Source organism: Rana temporaria, chromosome 7 (assembly GCF_905171775.1).
Source record: "Rana temporaria chromosome 7, aRanTem1.1, whole genome shotgun sequence".
Classification (NCBI taxonomy): domain Eukaryota; kingdom Metazoa; phylum Chordata; class Amphibia; order Anura; family Ranidae; genus Rana; species Rana temporaria.
In genome coordinates this window covers 180,580,524-180,598,987 of record NC_053495.1, presented here as the reverse complement: position 1 = coordinate 180,598,987, position 18,464 = coordinate 180,580,524, and the positions used below count along the sequence as shown (strand labels likewise).

Here is an 18,464-nt window from a genome sequence, read left to right as displayed (position 1 = left end):
ACTTCTGTCCTGAGGCAAGGTCTACCAAAAGCCTAAACAGCCATTGCCTCAATATTTCTTTCATCCAATAAGGAGCAGCGACCAAATCTGTGTGAGGTGGAAGCTATGAAGGGCTGCTCGTATAGAGGTAGTCAGTGTTAAAACCAAACTTCATATTCTAAAGAAAATAAAGATTTGTTTTTGTCTCTTGCAGGCCCGGGGCACAATGACACACATTTGGAGGACGTGCCCACGTGTCACCCCCTTTTGGGATAAGATTCTCCATCTCCATGACAAACTTATAGGAGACAAATATCCCAATGAAAGCCGCTTAACGGTTCTATCTATGCTACCGGGATGCTACAGGCAAATCAAAAAAGAGCTTAATTTGCTATTTTCTGATGGCTGCCCTGTCTGTTATTGCTAGATCTTGGGGTCAACTGGTGGTCCCCTCTCTAGCTGATTGGGCTGTAGGTGCAAATATATATGGACCGAACTGTAAAATGGTGTTTTAGCAGCAGGAGGGGAGGGACAGGCACTGTCAGCTGAGCTGACAGGCAGGGAGGAGGGGGGGGGGAGGACAGGGGAGAGTAGAGAGCAGAGCTGTGGGTGACTGAGGCACGTAAAAGGACCATGGTGTCTGTTCTCAGCAGCCATAATATACCTTGGTCAGTTTACAAGAGGTGGGCAGAAACTGGCAGGATCAGACAGATATTCCAAATGACACAGCACAAGCTCTGTATAACATGCTTTAAAGCATGGGTGCTCAACCTGTGGCCCTCCAGCTGTTGCAGAACCAGAGGCGTCCCTAGGGGGGGGCAGACCCCCCCAACATCATGCTGTGCCCCACCATGTGCCCCCCCCCAAAAAAAATTGTTTTTTTTTTTTTGCAATTTTTGTATTTTGCTCCCCGAGAGGGAGAGCGTCCCCAGTCAGCTCTTCAGGGGATTCCTCCTCCTCCCTGTGCTCGCCGACACTGCATAATGCGAGCGCTCACACAACCAGATATTCTAGCCTGGGCTGTGTTTAAGTGTGTGCACTGCAGACTGCAGTACACTGTAATCACTGAACTACATTATCTCCATCCCTTCTCTCCCCCCCATTTGTCTCCCTCCCCCTCTCCTGTTCTTTCAAAACATTCACAATTTACTTTCACTTTCAGTTAGGCATGTAATATACGGTGCAAATTTCTTTCCTGCATCCACAGATTGCAGGAAAGAAACTTGCATGATTCCCCCATCAACAGACAGTGGTGACGGGAATATTCCTCCTGCCCAGCAATTATATTCTCCCGACAAACAGTGATTATCACCAGTGACTATACAGTAACCACTAGTGATAATTATAAGAGAATCTGCTCATTAATGGTTCAAATCTCAGCCAGTTTCTGCTGAACCAGCTGAGATTTAAACTGTCTATGGCTGGTCTTAGCTCATAGGCAGCCCATACATTGATTAGCACTGTGGAGTGTCGGCTTCCTGGCGTGATCGGGCATGTGGGATTTCAAACACACCCGAGCCCATCTCTATTGGTTGTAGACAGTTGAGCTCCCTGCAGGTTGCTTAGCAGCAGTGGACCCTTCTCTGACATGCTGATCGGGATGCAATCCAGGTGATGCTCTTAGTCAAATCCTAGTCATAAATATCAGAGATTTTATTGATCAAAGCCCACACTTTACAGGCATATTGCCCGCACTTTACAGGCATAGAGCCCACATGGCTGCTGATCATACGGTTGATTATATTTATGTGGTTGTACTCTTGATGCTAATAAATACTGTGTTTATTAGATCTGACTGGGAGCATCACCTGGATCACATGCCGATCAGCATGTCAACAGAGAAGGTTATACAGCATTACTGCTGCTAGGTGACCAGCTGGGGGCTCAGCTCTCTATAACCAATAGTGCCAGCCTTCCCCTGCATGCACCCATAATGTCACCAGCACTAGGTCCTAATAGACTGCCGCCGCTGCCAAGGAGACAGACGCCAGACCAGCGCTGTAAATAGCAGGGACAGGACAGCTGGGGATCCCCACTGTGGCAGAACACCAGGGCCCGGTGGCAAGACAACCTTTGCAACACTGATAGTTCTCCCACTGCTTTGGACCCTTATATTTTCTTGGTGTGCTGGTGACATATATCTCTTGTTTTCTGCCACCCTGGGGGGCCCCAGTATAGTAGGAAGGGAGCTCACTGCAGAACGTGTGAAAGGGCCCATAGTGGGATCGTAGTAAAGGGCCCCAGGATAGATTATATATATATATATATATATATATATATATATATATATATATATATATATATATATATATATAATTGCATTTTATAGTTGGCCCCCCTACTTTTGTCCCTGTCCCCCATGTGCCCCCCCTAAATATGAAAGCTGGAGAAGCCACTGTGCAGAACTAAGCGCCCTATCATGCCTCTGCCTATGGGAGTCATGCTTGTAACTGTCAGCCTTGCAATGCCTCATGGGACTTGCAGTTTCGCAACAGCTGGAGGGCGTTTTCTTGGAGGTTAACAAACGCTTTAAGCCTCGTTCACATGATCTGAAAAATTGGACAACAGAGTGTCTTTTTTATAGCATGCTAATCGCATATCGAACATAAAGAATTTACTAAGGTTACGAAAATTCTCGTATGACAGAATAAAAAATAGTAGTTAATTAGTATCGTATTTTCGAATGAGAACTGTACCGATTAAAGCAAAAATCCTACAATCTGGTATTGTATGAGAACATTTTTCGTGCTTGTCCAATCGGATAATAATTGCACAGACCTCCACTGAGCCGTGATTTCAGCTATAAAATCAATAAAAATAAATAAGAAAACCAAAAAATGTTTTTTTAAATCTCCCCGTCCCGACGAGCTCGCGCGCAGAAGCATACGCGAGTAGCGCCCGCATATAAAAACAGTGTTCAAACCACACAAGTAAGGTATCGCCGCGATCGTTAGAGCGAGAGCAATAATTCTAGCCCTATACCTACTCTGTAGCCCAAAAAATGCAACCTATAGAATTTTTTAAACGTCGCCTATCGAGATTTTTTAGGGTAAAAGTTTGACGCCATGCCACGAGTGGGCGCAATTTTTTAAGTGTGACATGTTGGGTATCATTTTACTCGGCGTAACATTATCTTTCACAATATATAAAAAAAATTGGGCCAAATTTATTTTTGTCTTATTTTTTAATTAAAAAAAGTGATTTTTTTCCCAAAAAAAGTGCGCTTGTAAGACCGCTGCGCAAATACGGTGTGACAAAAAGTATTGCGATGACCGTCATTTTATTCTCTAGGGTGTTAGAAAAAAATATATAATGTTTGGGGGTTTTAAGCAATTTTCTAGCAAAAAAAAAAAAAAACTGTTTTAGTCTTGTAAACGCCGGATCTGAAAAACAGGCTCGGGGCTTAAGTGGTTAAAGCGCTGCATTTTGGACATTTTAGTACAGGATAATGACAATAATGATCTGACATTTGGGGTACCAGTGTAGATACTTTACGAATAAGGACGCAATGGATCTTAGCATAACACATACTCAAATCACCCAACACTTTGTCTTCTTCAATCACAAATTGGTAAATAATTCAAAAAAAAAAAAATATGACACTTATTCCTTGGTATGGATTTGCTTTTGATCTTCCCAGCTCGGTTATTGTTCTCATGATCGTCTCCAGCTTGAGATTCCGCCCTGTCACTTACATTCTATTTTCCGGCTGGCTGCCCCTTCCCTCTGTCATTATGTACTAATGAGCATCCCCCCAGCTTCCTGCAGGCTGAGAACTGAAACAAAGATGGTCCAGGGGTGTGGTGGGAGCTGACAGCAGAACAGAGAATATGTATTGTGCTCCATCACTAATCATCCCAACTGATACATTTTTTTTGTTTTTTAGATATTTATGAACTGATACTTTTACAGAACACAGCCTCATTTATTTCCCCCTTTCTGATGTTTAGTATTTACTGCTATTACAAGTTCCAACTGCTTCATTTTCACCCTTTTTGATGAGTTGCTAGCCGCCACGTATACAAAAGAAACGTTTTTTTTTATAAATATATATATATATATATATATATATATATATATATATATATATATATATATATATATATATACACACACACACACACACTAAAAATAGAGATTATATATATATATATATATATATATATATATATAATATATTTTATCTCTATTTTTAGTGTGTGCGAGTATATATATATATATATATATATATATATATATATATATATATATATATATATATATATATATATATATATATATATATTATATTACATACATACACACACACACTATAAAAAAAAAAGCTAAACATGTGTAGCATCATATAGCAACTAAACAACTTCTAACAAATAGGATACAGTTATTTTGCATGAAATCACTTCTGATTGGCTCCAATTTGTATATTTCTCTTCACCTTAAAGCGGGAGTTCACCCAATGATGTTTTTTTTTATCTTTTCCCCTTAGATTCCTGCTCGCTTTGTCTAGGGGAATCGGCTAGTAGTTTTAAAATATGAGCCGTACTTACCGTTTTCGAGATGCATCTTCTCCGTCGCTTCCGGGTATGGGTCTTCGGGAGCGGGCGTTCCTTCTTGATTGACAGTCTTCCGAGAGGCTTCCGACGGTCGCATCCATCGCGTCACTAGTAGCCCGAAAGAAGCCGAACGTCGGTGCGCATGCGCAGTATAGAGCCGCACCGACGTTCGGCTTCTTTCGGCTACTAGTGACGCGATGGATGCGACCGTCGGAAGCCTCTCGGAAGACTGTCAATCAAAATAGGAACGCCCAGTCCCGCAGCCCATACCCGGAAGCGGCGGAGAAGATGCATCTCGTAAACCGTAAGTACTGCTCATATTTTAAAACATCTAGCCGATTCCCCTAGACAAAACGAGCAGGAATCTAGGGGGAAATAGTCATATATACGGGTGAACCTCCGCTTTAATGAATTAACCAGTTTTCATAATGCTTTATTATTATTGAATGTTCTTATAAATGGCTCAATCTAGGACACACCCTGGCTAGTAGCACAAGGAAAGTCGCTCCATAAACCGTCCATGTGAAATAAAAAAGCTCCACCACCTGCTGAGTCAGCACTATACTATCTCAAAGGTCATGGTCTCACCTTATGTTATTATAATAAAGCAGCCTTACTCAAATTTATATTTTGGAGAAACCCTTCATAAATATTTTTTTAGGTCTTGGGGAACCCTGGCTAAAAATAATTAAACTTAGGGCTCTTTCACAATGCTCATTATGCGTTTGCCTTTTGGTTGCCTGATTCCAATCATACACCTCTCAAACATGGACTTGCGACTCAAAAAGTAGTGCATTTTCCATTTACTTCAATGGGGGAGGTGTTTTTAGTACACTTTTTTAGACATGTACCAAAAACGCAGGACTTTTAAAAAACTTTGTTGTTGGTGGTCAATGTAGAAGTGCCCCCTTGTGTTGTTGGTGGTCAATGTAGAAGTGCCCCATAGTGTTGTTGGTGGTCAATGTAGAAGTGCTCCCTTGTGTTGTTGGTGGTCAATGTAGAAGTGCCCCATAGTGTTGTTGGTGGTCAATGTAGAAGTGCCCCCTTGTGTTGTTGGTGGTCAATGTAGAAGTGCCCCATAGTGTTGTTGGTGGTCAATGTAGAAGTGCTCCCTTGTGTTGTTGGTGGTCAATGTAGAAGTGCCCCATAGTGTTGTTGGTGGTCAATGTAGAAGTGCCCCCTTGTGTTGTTGGTGGTCAATGTAGAAGTGCCGCCTTGTGTTGGTGGTCAGTGTAGGTAGGAGAGCAATTCTCCATTGCTTGAGAAACCTCTAACAACCTCAGAAGGAACCCTGGGTGAGATAGTGTATCTCTCGCGGCGTAACGGTGCCTAATTCAAATCGGCGTTTAGGGGGGCGTGTTTCATTTAAACGAACGAACTGCTCATGCGCCGTCCCTAAATTTCCCGCCGTGCATTGCGCTAAATGACGTTGCAAGGACGTCATTATTTTGACGTGGACGTAAATTACGTCCAGTCCGATTCACGGACGACTTACGCAAACAAATTTTTTTTTTAAAATGATACGCGGGAATGACAGCCATACTTAACATTGAGTACGCCACCAAACAGCAGCTTTAACTATACGCCGAAAAAAGCTGACTAGAGACGACGTAAAAGAATGCGACGGCTGCTCGTACGTTCGTGGATCGTCGGAAATAGCTAATTTGCATACTCAACGCGGAAAACGACAGGAATGCCACCCAGCGGACGCCGAAGAATTGCATCTTAGATGCGAAGGCGTACGAAGACGTATACCTGTCGGATCTAACCCAGATGCCGTTGTATCTTGTTTTGAGGATTCAAAACAAAGATACGACACAGGAAATTTGAAAGTACGCCGGCGTATAAGTAGATACGCCGGCGTACTCGCTTTGTGGATCTGCCCCATAGTGTGTGTGTTAGAGATAGATGCAAATGCAATGAATTTTTATAATATATACTATACACTGTGGGGCCTATTTATAACATAGCCCATGGCCAACTTTTTCACGCTCAAAAGATCTGATGCATTTATAAAGCACACTCACTATCCATATTCGCCACAAGCTTGGTCAGCTGATTTAGATTGGATGCCCTTGCCCTGATGTCTGGGTTTCTAATTCTTCAAATAGGAAATTTAGGTGCCAGGTTTTGTTACTATTGGTTGTAAATACTCAGCACCTTTCAATGGAAATCTGCTGTTTTTTTATCCCATCAGATCGCTGTGGATTCCCCCTATAGACCTCACTGCACCGGACCCAACTTGCTAACCATTCATTGCAAACCTTCATTTGCCCTTTGGCCCAAATACATGTCCTGATATAGCAAGGGTGTGTTATTGATTTTTTATTTTTATTTTTAAATAAAAAAAAGGCAAAGAAAAAGAAAGTGCCACTTTGTAGAATATATTTAAGTAAACGCACACAATGCAACTCTTAAACATATAATAAAAATAAAGAATTGATAAATAAAGAATTCATATACCAACTAGATCAGTAAGCACATAGTTACAATGATCACATGACATGTAACACAACCACAGCAGCAAGAATTTGTTGGCATTTGCACACAGACATATGTCCCTTCCATTCCATTTTCTATTTAAAGCCTGTTGCTGGCATGAACTGGCCGGTCACTGCCATGACCGAGAAATAGGCGTCTTAAATTCGCCTTGAAGTCTGCATAAATCATTGAGATCTAGAACATTGTAAACTTGTTGTGCGTCTGACACATTTCAGGGCAAAATCCACTGTGCAGATAAAAGACTTGATTTTCCTGATCAGCAGCTTGCAGCAGGCATCTGGTTGTGTGGGCACAGTGAGGCCCTGGCATGCTGGAAGCGTGCCACACCTAAAGTATTACAGAGCTGCTGTCTGCAAAGAACAGAGCTGTGCAATAGTGCCCAGTAACCCCAGCTGGTTAAACCGCGTCTTTAGGCGGCTATGGGGAAATAAATCTGTCTGCAGTACAAAAAGTCCCATACGCCAAATGATATGGAATTTTATAGTGCCAGCATGTTCCATAGCGCTGTACAAAGTGAGAACACAAAAGAGCTCAGACAATGTTTTACCATAGATCAGCCATTTTCAACCAGAGTTCCATAGAGTTTCTCAAGGGGCTCCATGACTTGTGGCTGATCGACCTTCTATTAATGATGACGGCATGGCTCCGGGATCGACATCACTTGGCAGAACCAAAAGCAGGCACCAGATATTTCTTTAAGCAGTCTGTAGGGGTAGCTTTGTAATCACCAATGTAAGGGGGGGGGCTGTCTTCCCACCGACCCCCAATGTAAAGGGGGGGGGGCTGTCTTCCCACTGACCCCCAATGTAAAGGGGGGGCTGTCTTCCTACCGACCCCCAATGTAAAGGGGGCTGTCTTCCCACTGACCCCCCCCAATGTAAAGGGAGGGGAGGCCGTCTTCCCACCGACCCCCAATGTAAAGGGAGGGGAGGCCGTTTTCCCACCGACCCCCCCAATGTAAAGGGAGGGGAGGCCGTTTTCCCACCGACCCCCCCAATGTAAAGGGAGGAGGGGCCGTCTTCCCACCGACCCCCCAATGTAAAGGGAGGGGAGGCTGTCTTCCCACCGACCCCCCAATGTAAAGGGAGGGGAGGCCGTCTTCCCACCGACCCCCCAATGTAAAGGGAGGGGAGGCTGTCTTCCCACCGACCCCCCAATGTAAAGGGAGGCGGGGCCGTCTTCCCACCGACCCCCCAATGTAAAGGGAGGGGAGGCCGTTTTCCCACCGACCCCCCCAATGTAAAGGGAGGGGAGGCTGTCTTCCCACCAACCCCCCAATGTAAAGGGAGGGGAGGCCATCATCTCACCGACCCCCCAATGTAAAGGGAGGGGAGGCCATCATCTCACCGACCCCCCAATGTAAAGGGAGGGGAGGCCGTCTTCCCACCGACCCCCCAATGTAAAGGGAGGAGGGGCTGTCTTCCCACCGACCCCCCCAATGTAAAGGGAGGAGGGGCCGTCTTCCCACCGACCCCCCAATGTAAAGGGAGGGGAGGCCGTCTTCCCACCGACCCCCCAATGTAAAGGGAGGGGAGGCCGTCTTCCCATCGACCCGCCCAATGTAAAGGGAGGAGGGGCCGTCTTCCCACTGACCCCCCCAATGTAAAGGGAGGAGGGGCCGTCTTCCCACCGACCCCCCAATGTAAAGGGAGGGGAGGCTGTCTTCCCACCAACCCCCCAATGTAAAGGGAGGGAAGGCCGTCATCCCACCGACCCCCCAATGTAAAGGGAGGGGAGGCTGTCTTCCTACCGACCCCCCAATGTAAAGGGAGGGGAGGCCGTCTTCCCACCGACCCCCCAATGTAAGGAAGGAGGGGGGCTGTCTTCCCACCGACCCCCCAATGTAAGGAAGGAGGGGGGCTGTCTTCCCACCAACCCCTAATGTAAAAGGGGGGATGCTTTCTTCCCAATTACCCCCATTGTAAGCATTGAATTCTTTCTACTGACCAGCAATTTAAGGACAATTTTTTGCCATGGACTACCACCCCACATAAATTGTTTTTAGCCACTTCCTGCGTGTATGACGTCCTGAGGTTAAAGTAAACGTGAACACATACGCAAGTCCCACACCCATATGTAAATGGCGATCGCACCATGCGTGATGTATCGCTGCGTGGTCTTTTCTCCAGACTTTCTGTGTAACACTAAACTGTAAAAGGCTTTTAAAGCGCTGCTTATAGAGATTTTTGTTAGGTAATAATTTGTGACAATAAAAAAAAAAAGGGGGGGGGGGTCGACGACTGCGTTTTTATTCTCTAGGGTCTCTGCTGAAAATAATATATATATATAGATATAGATAATGTTGGGGGGCTCTAAATAATTTTCGAGCAAAAAGAAAAAGGGGGGGTGTTCTGATTTTCACATGTAGGAGAGAAATGTCACAATTGGGCTGGGAAAGCCCCCCATAGGGGTCCTTCTGGGGTGAAAAAGTCCACAGACCCATGAAACAATAGAAAAGATATACACCCACAGACACAACATACACCCCAATCCTAAATATGAGCATATACAGTTTGCTAAGCAATCTGCAAGCCATCCAATCAGCATTCCTCTACAGGGTGAAATGTGGTTGCTAGGAGTAATCTCCATAGTACAGGAGGTGTAATGTGGCAGTGGCAGGTAGATTGGTGGGGGAAGGGGTGACAGGTAGGTAGGTGGGGGGGGGAAGGAGTGGTAGGTAGGTGGGGGAAGGGTGGGATTGGCAGGCAGGTAGGTGGGGGAAGGGGTGACAGTGGCAGGCAGGTGGGGGGAAGGGGTGACAGTGACAGGTAGGTGGGGGAAGGGGTGACAGTGGCAGGCAGGTAGGTGGGGGGGGAAGGGGGTGACAGTGGCAGGCAGGTAGGTGGGGGAAGGGGGTGACAGTGGCAGGTAGGTGGGGAAGGGGTGACAGTGGCAGGCAGGTGGGGGGAAGGGGTGACAGTGGCAGGCAGGTGGGGGGGAAGGGGGTGACAGTGGCAGGCAGGTGGGGGGGAAGGGGGTGACAGTGGCAGGCAGGTGGGGGGAAGGCGTGACAGTGGCAGGCAGGTGGGGGGGGGGGAAGGGGTGACAGTGGCAGGCAGGTGGGGGGAAGGCGTGACAGTGGCAGGCAGGTGGGGGGGGGGGAAGGGGTGACAGTGGCAGGCAGGTAGGTGGGGGAAGGGGTGACAGTGGCAGGTGGGGGAAGGGGTGACAGTGACAGGTAGGTGGGGGAAGGGGTGACAGTGGCAGGCAGGTGGGGGGAAGGGGTGGCAGGCAGGTGGGGGGAAGGGGTGACAGTGGCAGGCAGGTGGGGGGGGGGAAGGGGTGACAGTGGCAGGCAGGTAGGTGGGGGGAAGGGGGTGACAGTGGCAGGTGGGGGGGAGGGGTGGCAGGCAGGTGGGGGGGAGGGGTGGCAGTGGCAGGCAGGTAGGTGGGGGAAGGGGTGACAGTGGCATGCAGGTGGGGGGAAGGGGTGACAGTGGCAGGCAGGTGGGGGGAAGGGGGTGACAGTGGCAGGCAGGTGGGGGGGAAGGGGGTGACAGTGGCAGGCAGGTGGGGGGAAGGGGGTGACAGTGGCAGGCAGGTGGGGGGAAGGGGGTGACAGTGGCAGGCAGGTGGGGGGGAAGGGGTGACAGTGGCAGGCAGGTGGGGAGAAGGGGTGACAGTGGCAGGCAGGTGGGGGGAAGGGGGTGACAGTGGCAGGCAGGTGGGGGGGAGGGGTGACAGTGGCAGGTAGGTGGGGAAGGGGTGACAGTGGCAGGCAGGTGGGGGAAGGGGGTGACAGTGGCAGGCAGGTGGGGGAAGGAGGTGACAGTGGCAGGTAGGTGGGGAAGGGGTGACAGTGGCAGGCAGGTGGGGGAAGGAGGTGACAGTGGCAGGCAGGTGGGGGGGAAGGGGTGACAGTGGCAGGCAGGTGGGGGGGGGAGGGGGGTGACAGTGGCAGGCAGGTGGGGGGGAGGGGTGACAGTGGCAGGTAGGTGGGGAAGGGGTGACAGTGGCAGGCAGGTGGGGGGGGGAAGGGGTGACAGTGGCAGGCAGGTGGGGGGAAGGGGTGACAGTGGCAGGCAGGTGGGGGGGAAGGGGTGACAGTGGCAGGCAGGTGGGGGAAGGGGTGACAGTGGCAGGCAGGTGGGGGAAGGGGTGACAGTGACAGGCAGGTGGGGGAAGGAGGTGACAGTGGCAGGTAGGAGGGGAAAGGGTGACAGTGGCAGGCAGGTGGGGGGAAGGGGTGACAGTGGCAGGCAGGTGGGGGGAAGGGGTGACAGTGGCAGGCAGGTGGGGGGGGGAGGGGGTGACAGTGGCAGGCAGGTGGGGGGGAGGGGTGACAGTGGCAGGTAGGTGGGGAAGGGGTGACAGTGGCAGGCAGGTGGGGGGGCAGGGGTGACAGTGGCAGGCAGGTGGGGGGAAGGGGGTGACAGTGGCAGGCAGGTGGGGGGAAGGGGTGACAGTGGCAGGCAGGTGGGGGGGAAGGGGTGACAGTGGCAGGCAGGTGGGGGAAGGGGTGACAGTGGCAGGCAGGTGGGGGAAGGGGGTGACAGTGGCAGGCAGGTGGGGGGAAGGGGTGACAATGGCAGGCAGGTGGGGGGATGGGGTGACAGTGGCAGGTAGGTGGGGGGATGGGGTGACAGTGGCAGGTGGGGGAAGGGGTGACAGTGGCAGGCAGGTGGGGGAAGGGGTGACAGTGGCAGGCAGGTGGGGGAAGGGGGTGACAGTGGCAGGCAGGTGGGGGAAGGGGGTGACAGTGGCAGGTAGGAGGGGAAAGGGGTGACAGTGGCAGGTAGGTGGGGGGGAGGGGTGACAGTGGCAGGTGGGTGACCGCTTACCTCCTTCCTCCGGCTGGCTGCTCCAGGTCTGGTCACCAGGGCGGTCTCATTCAGCACTACAGCGATGTCTTCCACAAAGGGAGCGTCCGGCATGGAGCTGTCCGCCTCCAGCTCGATGACCTGCAGCCCCAGCTTGTCTCTCAGGACCCGGGTGTAGAGCTCGTGTTCCCTCCGGGCTCTGGCTGTGTCCACCTCTCCGCTGTCCGCGATGCGCAGCGCCTGCTGGCTCAGGGAGTCGGGGATGGCGCGGACTATGGCGTGTGTGCACCTGCCGAACACGGAGGCGACCTGAGCGGACATGCTGGACTGACTGGCTCGGGAGGGGACACGTCGGGCGGTGGCGGCTGCTGCTCTCTGGCTGGACTCTGATCAATGAGCCGCCCGCATCCCTCAATGTAAGCGGTCCCCAGCGCACAGATGTAATGCACATTCCAATTGGCCACTTATCGCTGCTGTTTGATTGGATGCTGCGCAGCGCCGGCTAATATCCGTGCTGGTGCTGAGGCGAGGACAACATTTCATTCATACAGAGAGAGCAAGGATGTCCCTGGCTGCGCCGTGTACACTTACCTCTCCACAGTGTACACTTACCTCTCCGACACCTTCCCTGTCTGCGCTGTGTACACTTACCTCTCCACACCTTCCCTGTCTGGGCTGTGTACACTTACCTCTCCAGTGCTGTCTGGGCCGTGTACACTTACCTCTCCAGTGCTGTCTGGGCCGTGTACACTTACCTCTCCACACCTTCCCTGTCTGCGCTGTGTACACTTACCTCTCCAGTGCTGTCTGGGCCGTGTACACTTACCTCTCCAGTGCTGTCTGGGCCGTGTACACTTACCTCTCCACACCTTCCCTGTCTGCGCTGTGTACACTTACCTCTCCAGTGCTGTCTGGGCCGTGTACACTTACCTCTCCAGTGCTGTCTGGGCCGTGTACACTTACCTCTCCACACCTTCCCTGTCTGGGCCGTGTACACTTACCTCTCCACAGTGTACACTTATCTCTCCACACCATCCCTGTCTGCGCTGTGTACACTTACCTCTCCACACCATCGCTGTCCTCATATACACAGTCACAACCATGTCTGCCTCCCGATTTATGGTTGTCACTAGATAGTCTCCTCTCTGCTTAGATGTATTATTATTTGTGCTTGATTACATGTCGTATATCTTATCTGGTGTCCTTATTTTATGTTTTTTACTCACGTGCATTTTATTTTATGTTTCCTTTCTTTGTGTCCTGATTTTTCATTTTTTTTGTCCTGATCTGATGTTTCTTCTCTAGCTGATCTCTTGTGTATTCATCTTTTACTCATTTATGTCCTGCTGTGTACTAATGTTATGCTCATTTATGTCCTGTGTCCTGATTATATTATCATTTGTGTACTTTTTTTATGCTCATTTATGTATTGTGTCTTGATTTTTTACCATGTACTTATTTTATGCTCATTTGTGTCCTGTGTCCCATTTTGTTTTACTCATTTATGTCCTGTGCCCTGATTTAATGCTCATTTATGTCCTGTGTACTTATTTCTTTGCTCATATATGTCTTGTATCCTGATTTTCTACTCATATTTATCTTTTATACTAATTTCATGCTCATTTATGTCCTCTGTACTCATTTTATAGTCATCCATGTCTTGTGTACTCATTTAATGCTCATTTATGTCCTGTGTTTTGCTTTTATGCTCATTTAAGTCCTGTGTCCTGATTTTATACTCATTTATATCCTGTGTACTCATTTTATGCTCATTTATGTCCTGTGTCCTTATTTTTATATTCATTTTATGTCTTGTGTACTCATTTTATACTCATGTATGTCTTGTGTACTCATTTTATACTCATTTATGTCCTGTGTCCTTATTTTTATATCCATTTTATGTCTTGTGTACTCATTTTATACTCATTTATGTCAACTGTCCTGATTTTATTCTAATTTGTGTACTGATTTTATACTCATGTATGTCCTGTGTACTTGTTTGCTCGTTAATGTCTTGTGTCCTGATTGTATACTAATGTACGCCTTCTGTACTAATTTTATGCTCATTTATGTCCTGTGTCCTTACTTGTATACTCATTTTATACTTCATACAGGCAGGAAGTGGCTAAAAACAATTTATGGGGGGTGGTGGTCAATGGCAAAAAAATAATTCAATGCTTACATTGGGGGTAATTGGGAAGAAAGCCTCCCCCTTTTACATTGGGGGTAGGTGGGAAGACAGCCTCCCCTCCCTTTACATTGGGGGGTCGGTGGGAAGACAGCCTCCCCTCCCTTTACATTGGGGGGTTGGTGGGAAGACAGCCTCCCCTCCCTTTACATTGGGGGGTTGGTGGGATGATGGCCTCCCCTCCCTTTACATTGGGGGGTCGGTGAGAAGACAGCCTTCCCTCCTTTTACATTGGGGGGTTGGTGGGAAGACAGCCTCCCCTCCCTTTACATTGGGGGGTCGGTGGGAAGACAGCCTCCCCTCCCTTTACATTGGGGGGTTGGAGGAATGACGGCCTCCCCTCCCTTTACATTGGGGGTCGGTGGGAAGACAGCCTCCCCTCCCTTTACATTGGGGGGTTGGAGGAATGACGGCCTCCTCTCCCTTTACATTGGGGGGTCAGTGGGAAGACAGCCTCCCCTCTCTTTACATTGGGGGGTCGGTGGGAAGACAGCCTCCCCTCCCTTTACATTGGGGGGTCGGTGGGAAGACAGCCTCCCCTCCCTTTACATTGGGGGGTCGGTGGGAAGACAGCCTACCCTCCTTTTACATTGGGGGGTCGGTGGGAAGACGGCCTTCCCTCCCTTTACATTGGGGGGTCGGAGGGATGACGGCCTCCTCTCCCTTTACATTGGGGGGTCGGTGGGAAGACAGCCTCCCCTCCCTTTACATTGGGGGGTCGGTTGGGAAGACAGCCTCCCCTCCCTTTATATTGGGGGGGTCGGTGGGAAGACAGCCTCCCCTCCCTTTACATTGGGGGGTCAGTTGGGAAGACGGCCTCCTCTCCCTTTACATTGGGGGGTCGGTGGGAAGACAGCCTCCCCTCCCTTTACATTGGGGGGGTCGGTGGGAAGACAGCCTCCCCCTTTTACATTGGGGGTTGGTGGGAAGACAGCCTCCCCCCTTTACATTGGTGGGTCGGTGGGAAGACAGCCTACCCTCCCTTTACATTGGGGGGTCAGTTGGGAAGACGGCCTCCTCTCCCTTTACATTGGGGGGTCGGTGGGAAGACAGCCTCCCCTCCCTTTACATTGGGGGGGTCGGTGGGAAGACAGCCTCCCCCTTTTACATTGGGGGTTGGTGGGAAGACAGCCTCCCCCCTTTACATTGGTGGGTCGGTGGGAAGACAGCCTACCCTCCCTTTACATTGGGGGGTCAGTGGGAAGACAGCCCCCCTCCTTCCTTACATTGGGGGGTCAGTGGGAAGACGGCCTCCCCTCCCTTTACATTGGGGGGTCGGTGGGAAGACAGCCCCCCCCCCCTTTACATTGGGGGGTCGGTGGGAAGACAGCCCCCCTTTACATTGGGGGTGGGTTGGAAGACAGCCTCCCCTCCCTTTACATTGGGGGGGGTCAGTGGGAAGACAGCCCCCCCCTCCCTTTACATTGGGGGGTCGGTGGCAAGACAGCCCCCCCTTTACATTGGGGGTCAGTGGGAAGACAGCCCCCCCCTTACATTGGTGATTACAAAGCTACCCCTACAGACTGCTTAAAGAAATATCTGGTGCCTGCTTTTGGTTCTGCCAAGTGATGTCGATCCCGGAGCCATGCCGTCATCATTAATAGAAGGTCGATCAGCCACAAGTCATGGAGCCCCTGGAAAGCTCTATGGAACTCTGGTTGAAAATGGCTGATCTATGGTAAAACATTGTCGGAGCTCTTTTGTGTTCTCACTTTGTACAGCGCTATGGAACATGCTGGCACTATAAAATTCCATATCATTTGGTGTATGGGACTTTTTGTACTGCAGGCAGATTTATTTCCCCATAGCCGCCTAGCTGGTTTAACCAGCTGGGGTTACTGGGCACTATTGCACAGCTCTGTTCTTTGCAGACAGTAGCTCTGTAATACTTTAGGTGTGGCACGCTTCCAGCATGCCAGGGCCTCATTTATGTCTCGTGTACTCATTTTATGTTCATTTATGTCCTCTGTACTCATTTCATACTGATTTATGTCTTGTGTACTTGTTTTATGTTCATTTATGTCCTCTGTACTCATGGGGCCAGATTCTGGTAGAATCTGCGGCGGCGTAGCGTAAGCCATTTACACTACGCCGCTGCAAATTACTGGAGCAAGTGCCGTATTCTCCAAGTACTTGCTCCGTATTTTGCGGCGGCGTAGTGTAAATGGCCCGGCGTAAGGCCGCGTAATTCAAAGGGGGCGGCTTGTATTTAAATTAAGTGCGCCCCCGCGACGATCGAACTGCGCATGCGCCGGGCATAAAAATAGCCCAGTGCGCATGCTCCAGCTCACGACGGAAAACGTCAATGACGCCGACGTGAGCGTCATTGACGTAAAGTCGTATTCGCGAACGACTTACGAAAACGACGTAAACGATGGAAAAAGACGACGCTGACCAGACGCCATACTTAACATGGCTTACGACGGACCTTCGTAAACTTGCCCCTCATATAGCAGGGGCAAGTTTACGCTTACGGAAACGTCGGAAATTCATTGCGTCGTCCACGCGTACGTTCGGGAATCGCTGTAACTAGCTAATTTGCATAGACGATGGGGAAAACAACGATGCGACACCTAGCGGCGGAAAAAAAAATTGCATTTAAGATCTGACAGCGTAAGAGCCTTACGTCTGTCAGATCTAATGGGTATCTATGCGTAACTGATTCTAAGAATCAGTCGCATAGATACGCCGGGCCAGATTAGGACTTACGACGGCGCAAATGGCGTTGCGCCGTTGTAAGCCTTTTAAGAATCTGGCCCATTTTATATTCATTTATGTCCTCTGTACTCATTTTATACTGATTTATGTCTTGTGTACTTGTTTTTTGCTCATTTATGTCCTGTGTCCTGATTTTATACCCATTTAGGCTTGGTTCACACTAGTGCGGGCCGTGCGTACAGGTACAGCAACCAATTCAATGCAGGGCCAGTGGTTCCTCGCAGTAGTGTGCCAGCCGCCTGGGGAGGGAGGAATATGGCAATTATTTTTCTGCTTTACACCTCTGAGATTAAATGAGCAGTAGATCCTTACTATAAGGGGATGTGGGGGTAACTTTATTTTTCAAAGGCTGATTTGAGCTCAGCTTAAAGTGTTACTAAACCTACAACAGTAAAATCAGTGTGTATATGTAATAACGCATGCTTTTTATATTCACTGTGGGTTAATCCTCTGCATTGTGTAAAAAGGCTGTTTGATCCTGTCTTCTCTGATACTCCCCTTCTTTTACTGCCCCCAATCCATCTCCTGATAGCACATAGCCTTTGGAGTCACTCTGCACATGCTCAGTTAGGTGTGTATTGCTAAAGAGTTTTTTTTTTTGTTTGTTTTTTCTTGGGAGAGTGCATGTGATCAGCACATGGCCAATCAGCACTGTCCAGACAACGGGTCATGGGTCCTGCAGCCTCATAGGGCAGTCAGAGAAGAATGCAAACTCCTCCTACAAATTTTAACCAGACACTAATAGAAGTCACAAGACTGCTGATGAGAAAAGGTATTTAGCAGTTTATATTTACCTAAATCATTGCATTTCCATGTTCTGTGTCTTGGGGGAGACCAGATACAGTGAATGCAGGGTCCTGGGTTTAGTAACACTTTAAAGCAACTGCTTAGGCACCCCTGGCAGTGTTTTACTTTGCCATTTTTAATATCCATCTACACCAGAGAATGCCAGGCAACAAGCATTTTTCTCATTTTTCTAGACACATGGTTCAGCATAAACCCGCCCCCTGTCTTTATCAAGGTGCTGCTCCTTTTACATAGTGTCAGTGGATTCATTCTCAGACATTCCCCCGGCTGTCCTTGTGTTGCTGATGAAAAACGGTGTATACTTATGTAATACAATGTACATTTAACTGGCTCAGCAAGTTCATCATGTTGTCCATTAAGTTTACTGATAAGTTTAATCATTAATATGTAGCTGTAGGTTAAAGTGTAATACAATCTGCAGATACTCCACTTTTGGTGCTCTAAACACCCTTTACACTACATATACATACTTGATGTAAATGTCAAGGATACACATATATATATATATATATTTTTTTTAATGCTATGCAGGGCCGTTTTTAAGGCAGGGCAAAAGGGGAAGCTGCCCTGGGCCCTGTCATTGTTGTGGGGCCCAAAGCAGCTGCCTCAGACTTGCCAACTATCCCAGTTTAAAGCGGTTCTCCACCCTAAAGTGGAGTCCCGCTGATCGGAACCCTCCCCCCCTCCGGTGTCACATTTGACACCTTTCAGGTGGGAGGGGGGTGCAGATACTACTTCCGGCCCGGCATTCACGGGCAAAAGACGTGCATTCCGTCACATCCCGTCGCCCCCCCCCCCATTGTGTGCTGGGAACACTCGGCTCCCAGCACACAGCGGGAGACAATCAGCGGGCGCGGCGCGACTCGCGCATGCGCCATAGGGAACCGGGCAGTGAAGCCGCAGCGCTTCACTTCCTGGTTCCCTCAGCGGGGGGAGCAGCAGAGTGACGAGTGATCG

General features: G+C 49.2%; 1 protein-coding gene across 2 annotated transcripts in view; it reads right to left on the bottom strand.

Moving 5' to 3' along the window:
• Positions 1 to 18,464, bottom strand: part of DDAH1 (dimethylarginine dimethylaminohydrolase 1) — a 241,853-nt gene that overhangs the window by 119,104 nt on the left and 104,285 nt on the right. Inside the window, exon 1 of one of the 2 annotated variants that reach the window (XM_040360557.1) lies at positions 11,816 to 12,324. The exons of the other annotated variant lie outside the window; for it this stretch is intronic. Coding sequence (XP_040216491.1) covers positions 11,816 to 12,115 — 300 coding nt within the window. The 5' untranslated portion in view covers positions 12,116 to 12,324. Of the gene's footprint in view, positions 1 to 11,815; positions 12,325 to 18,464 lie in introns of those variants that run through there. 2 annotated transcript variants of the gene reach the window in all.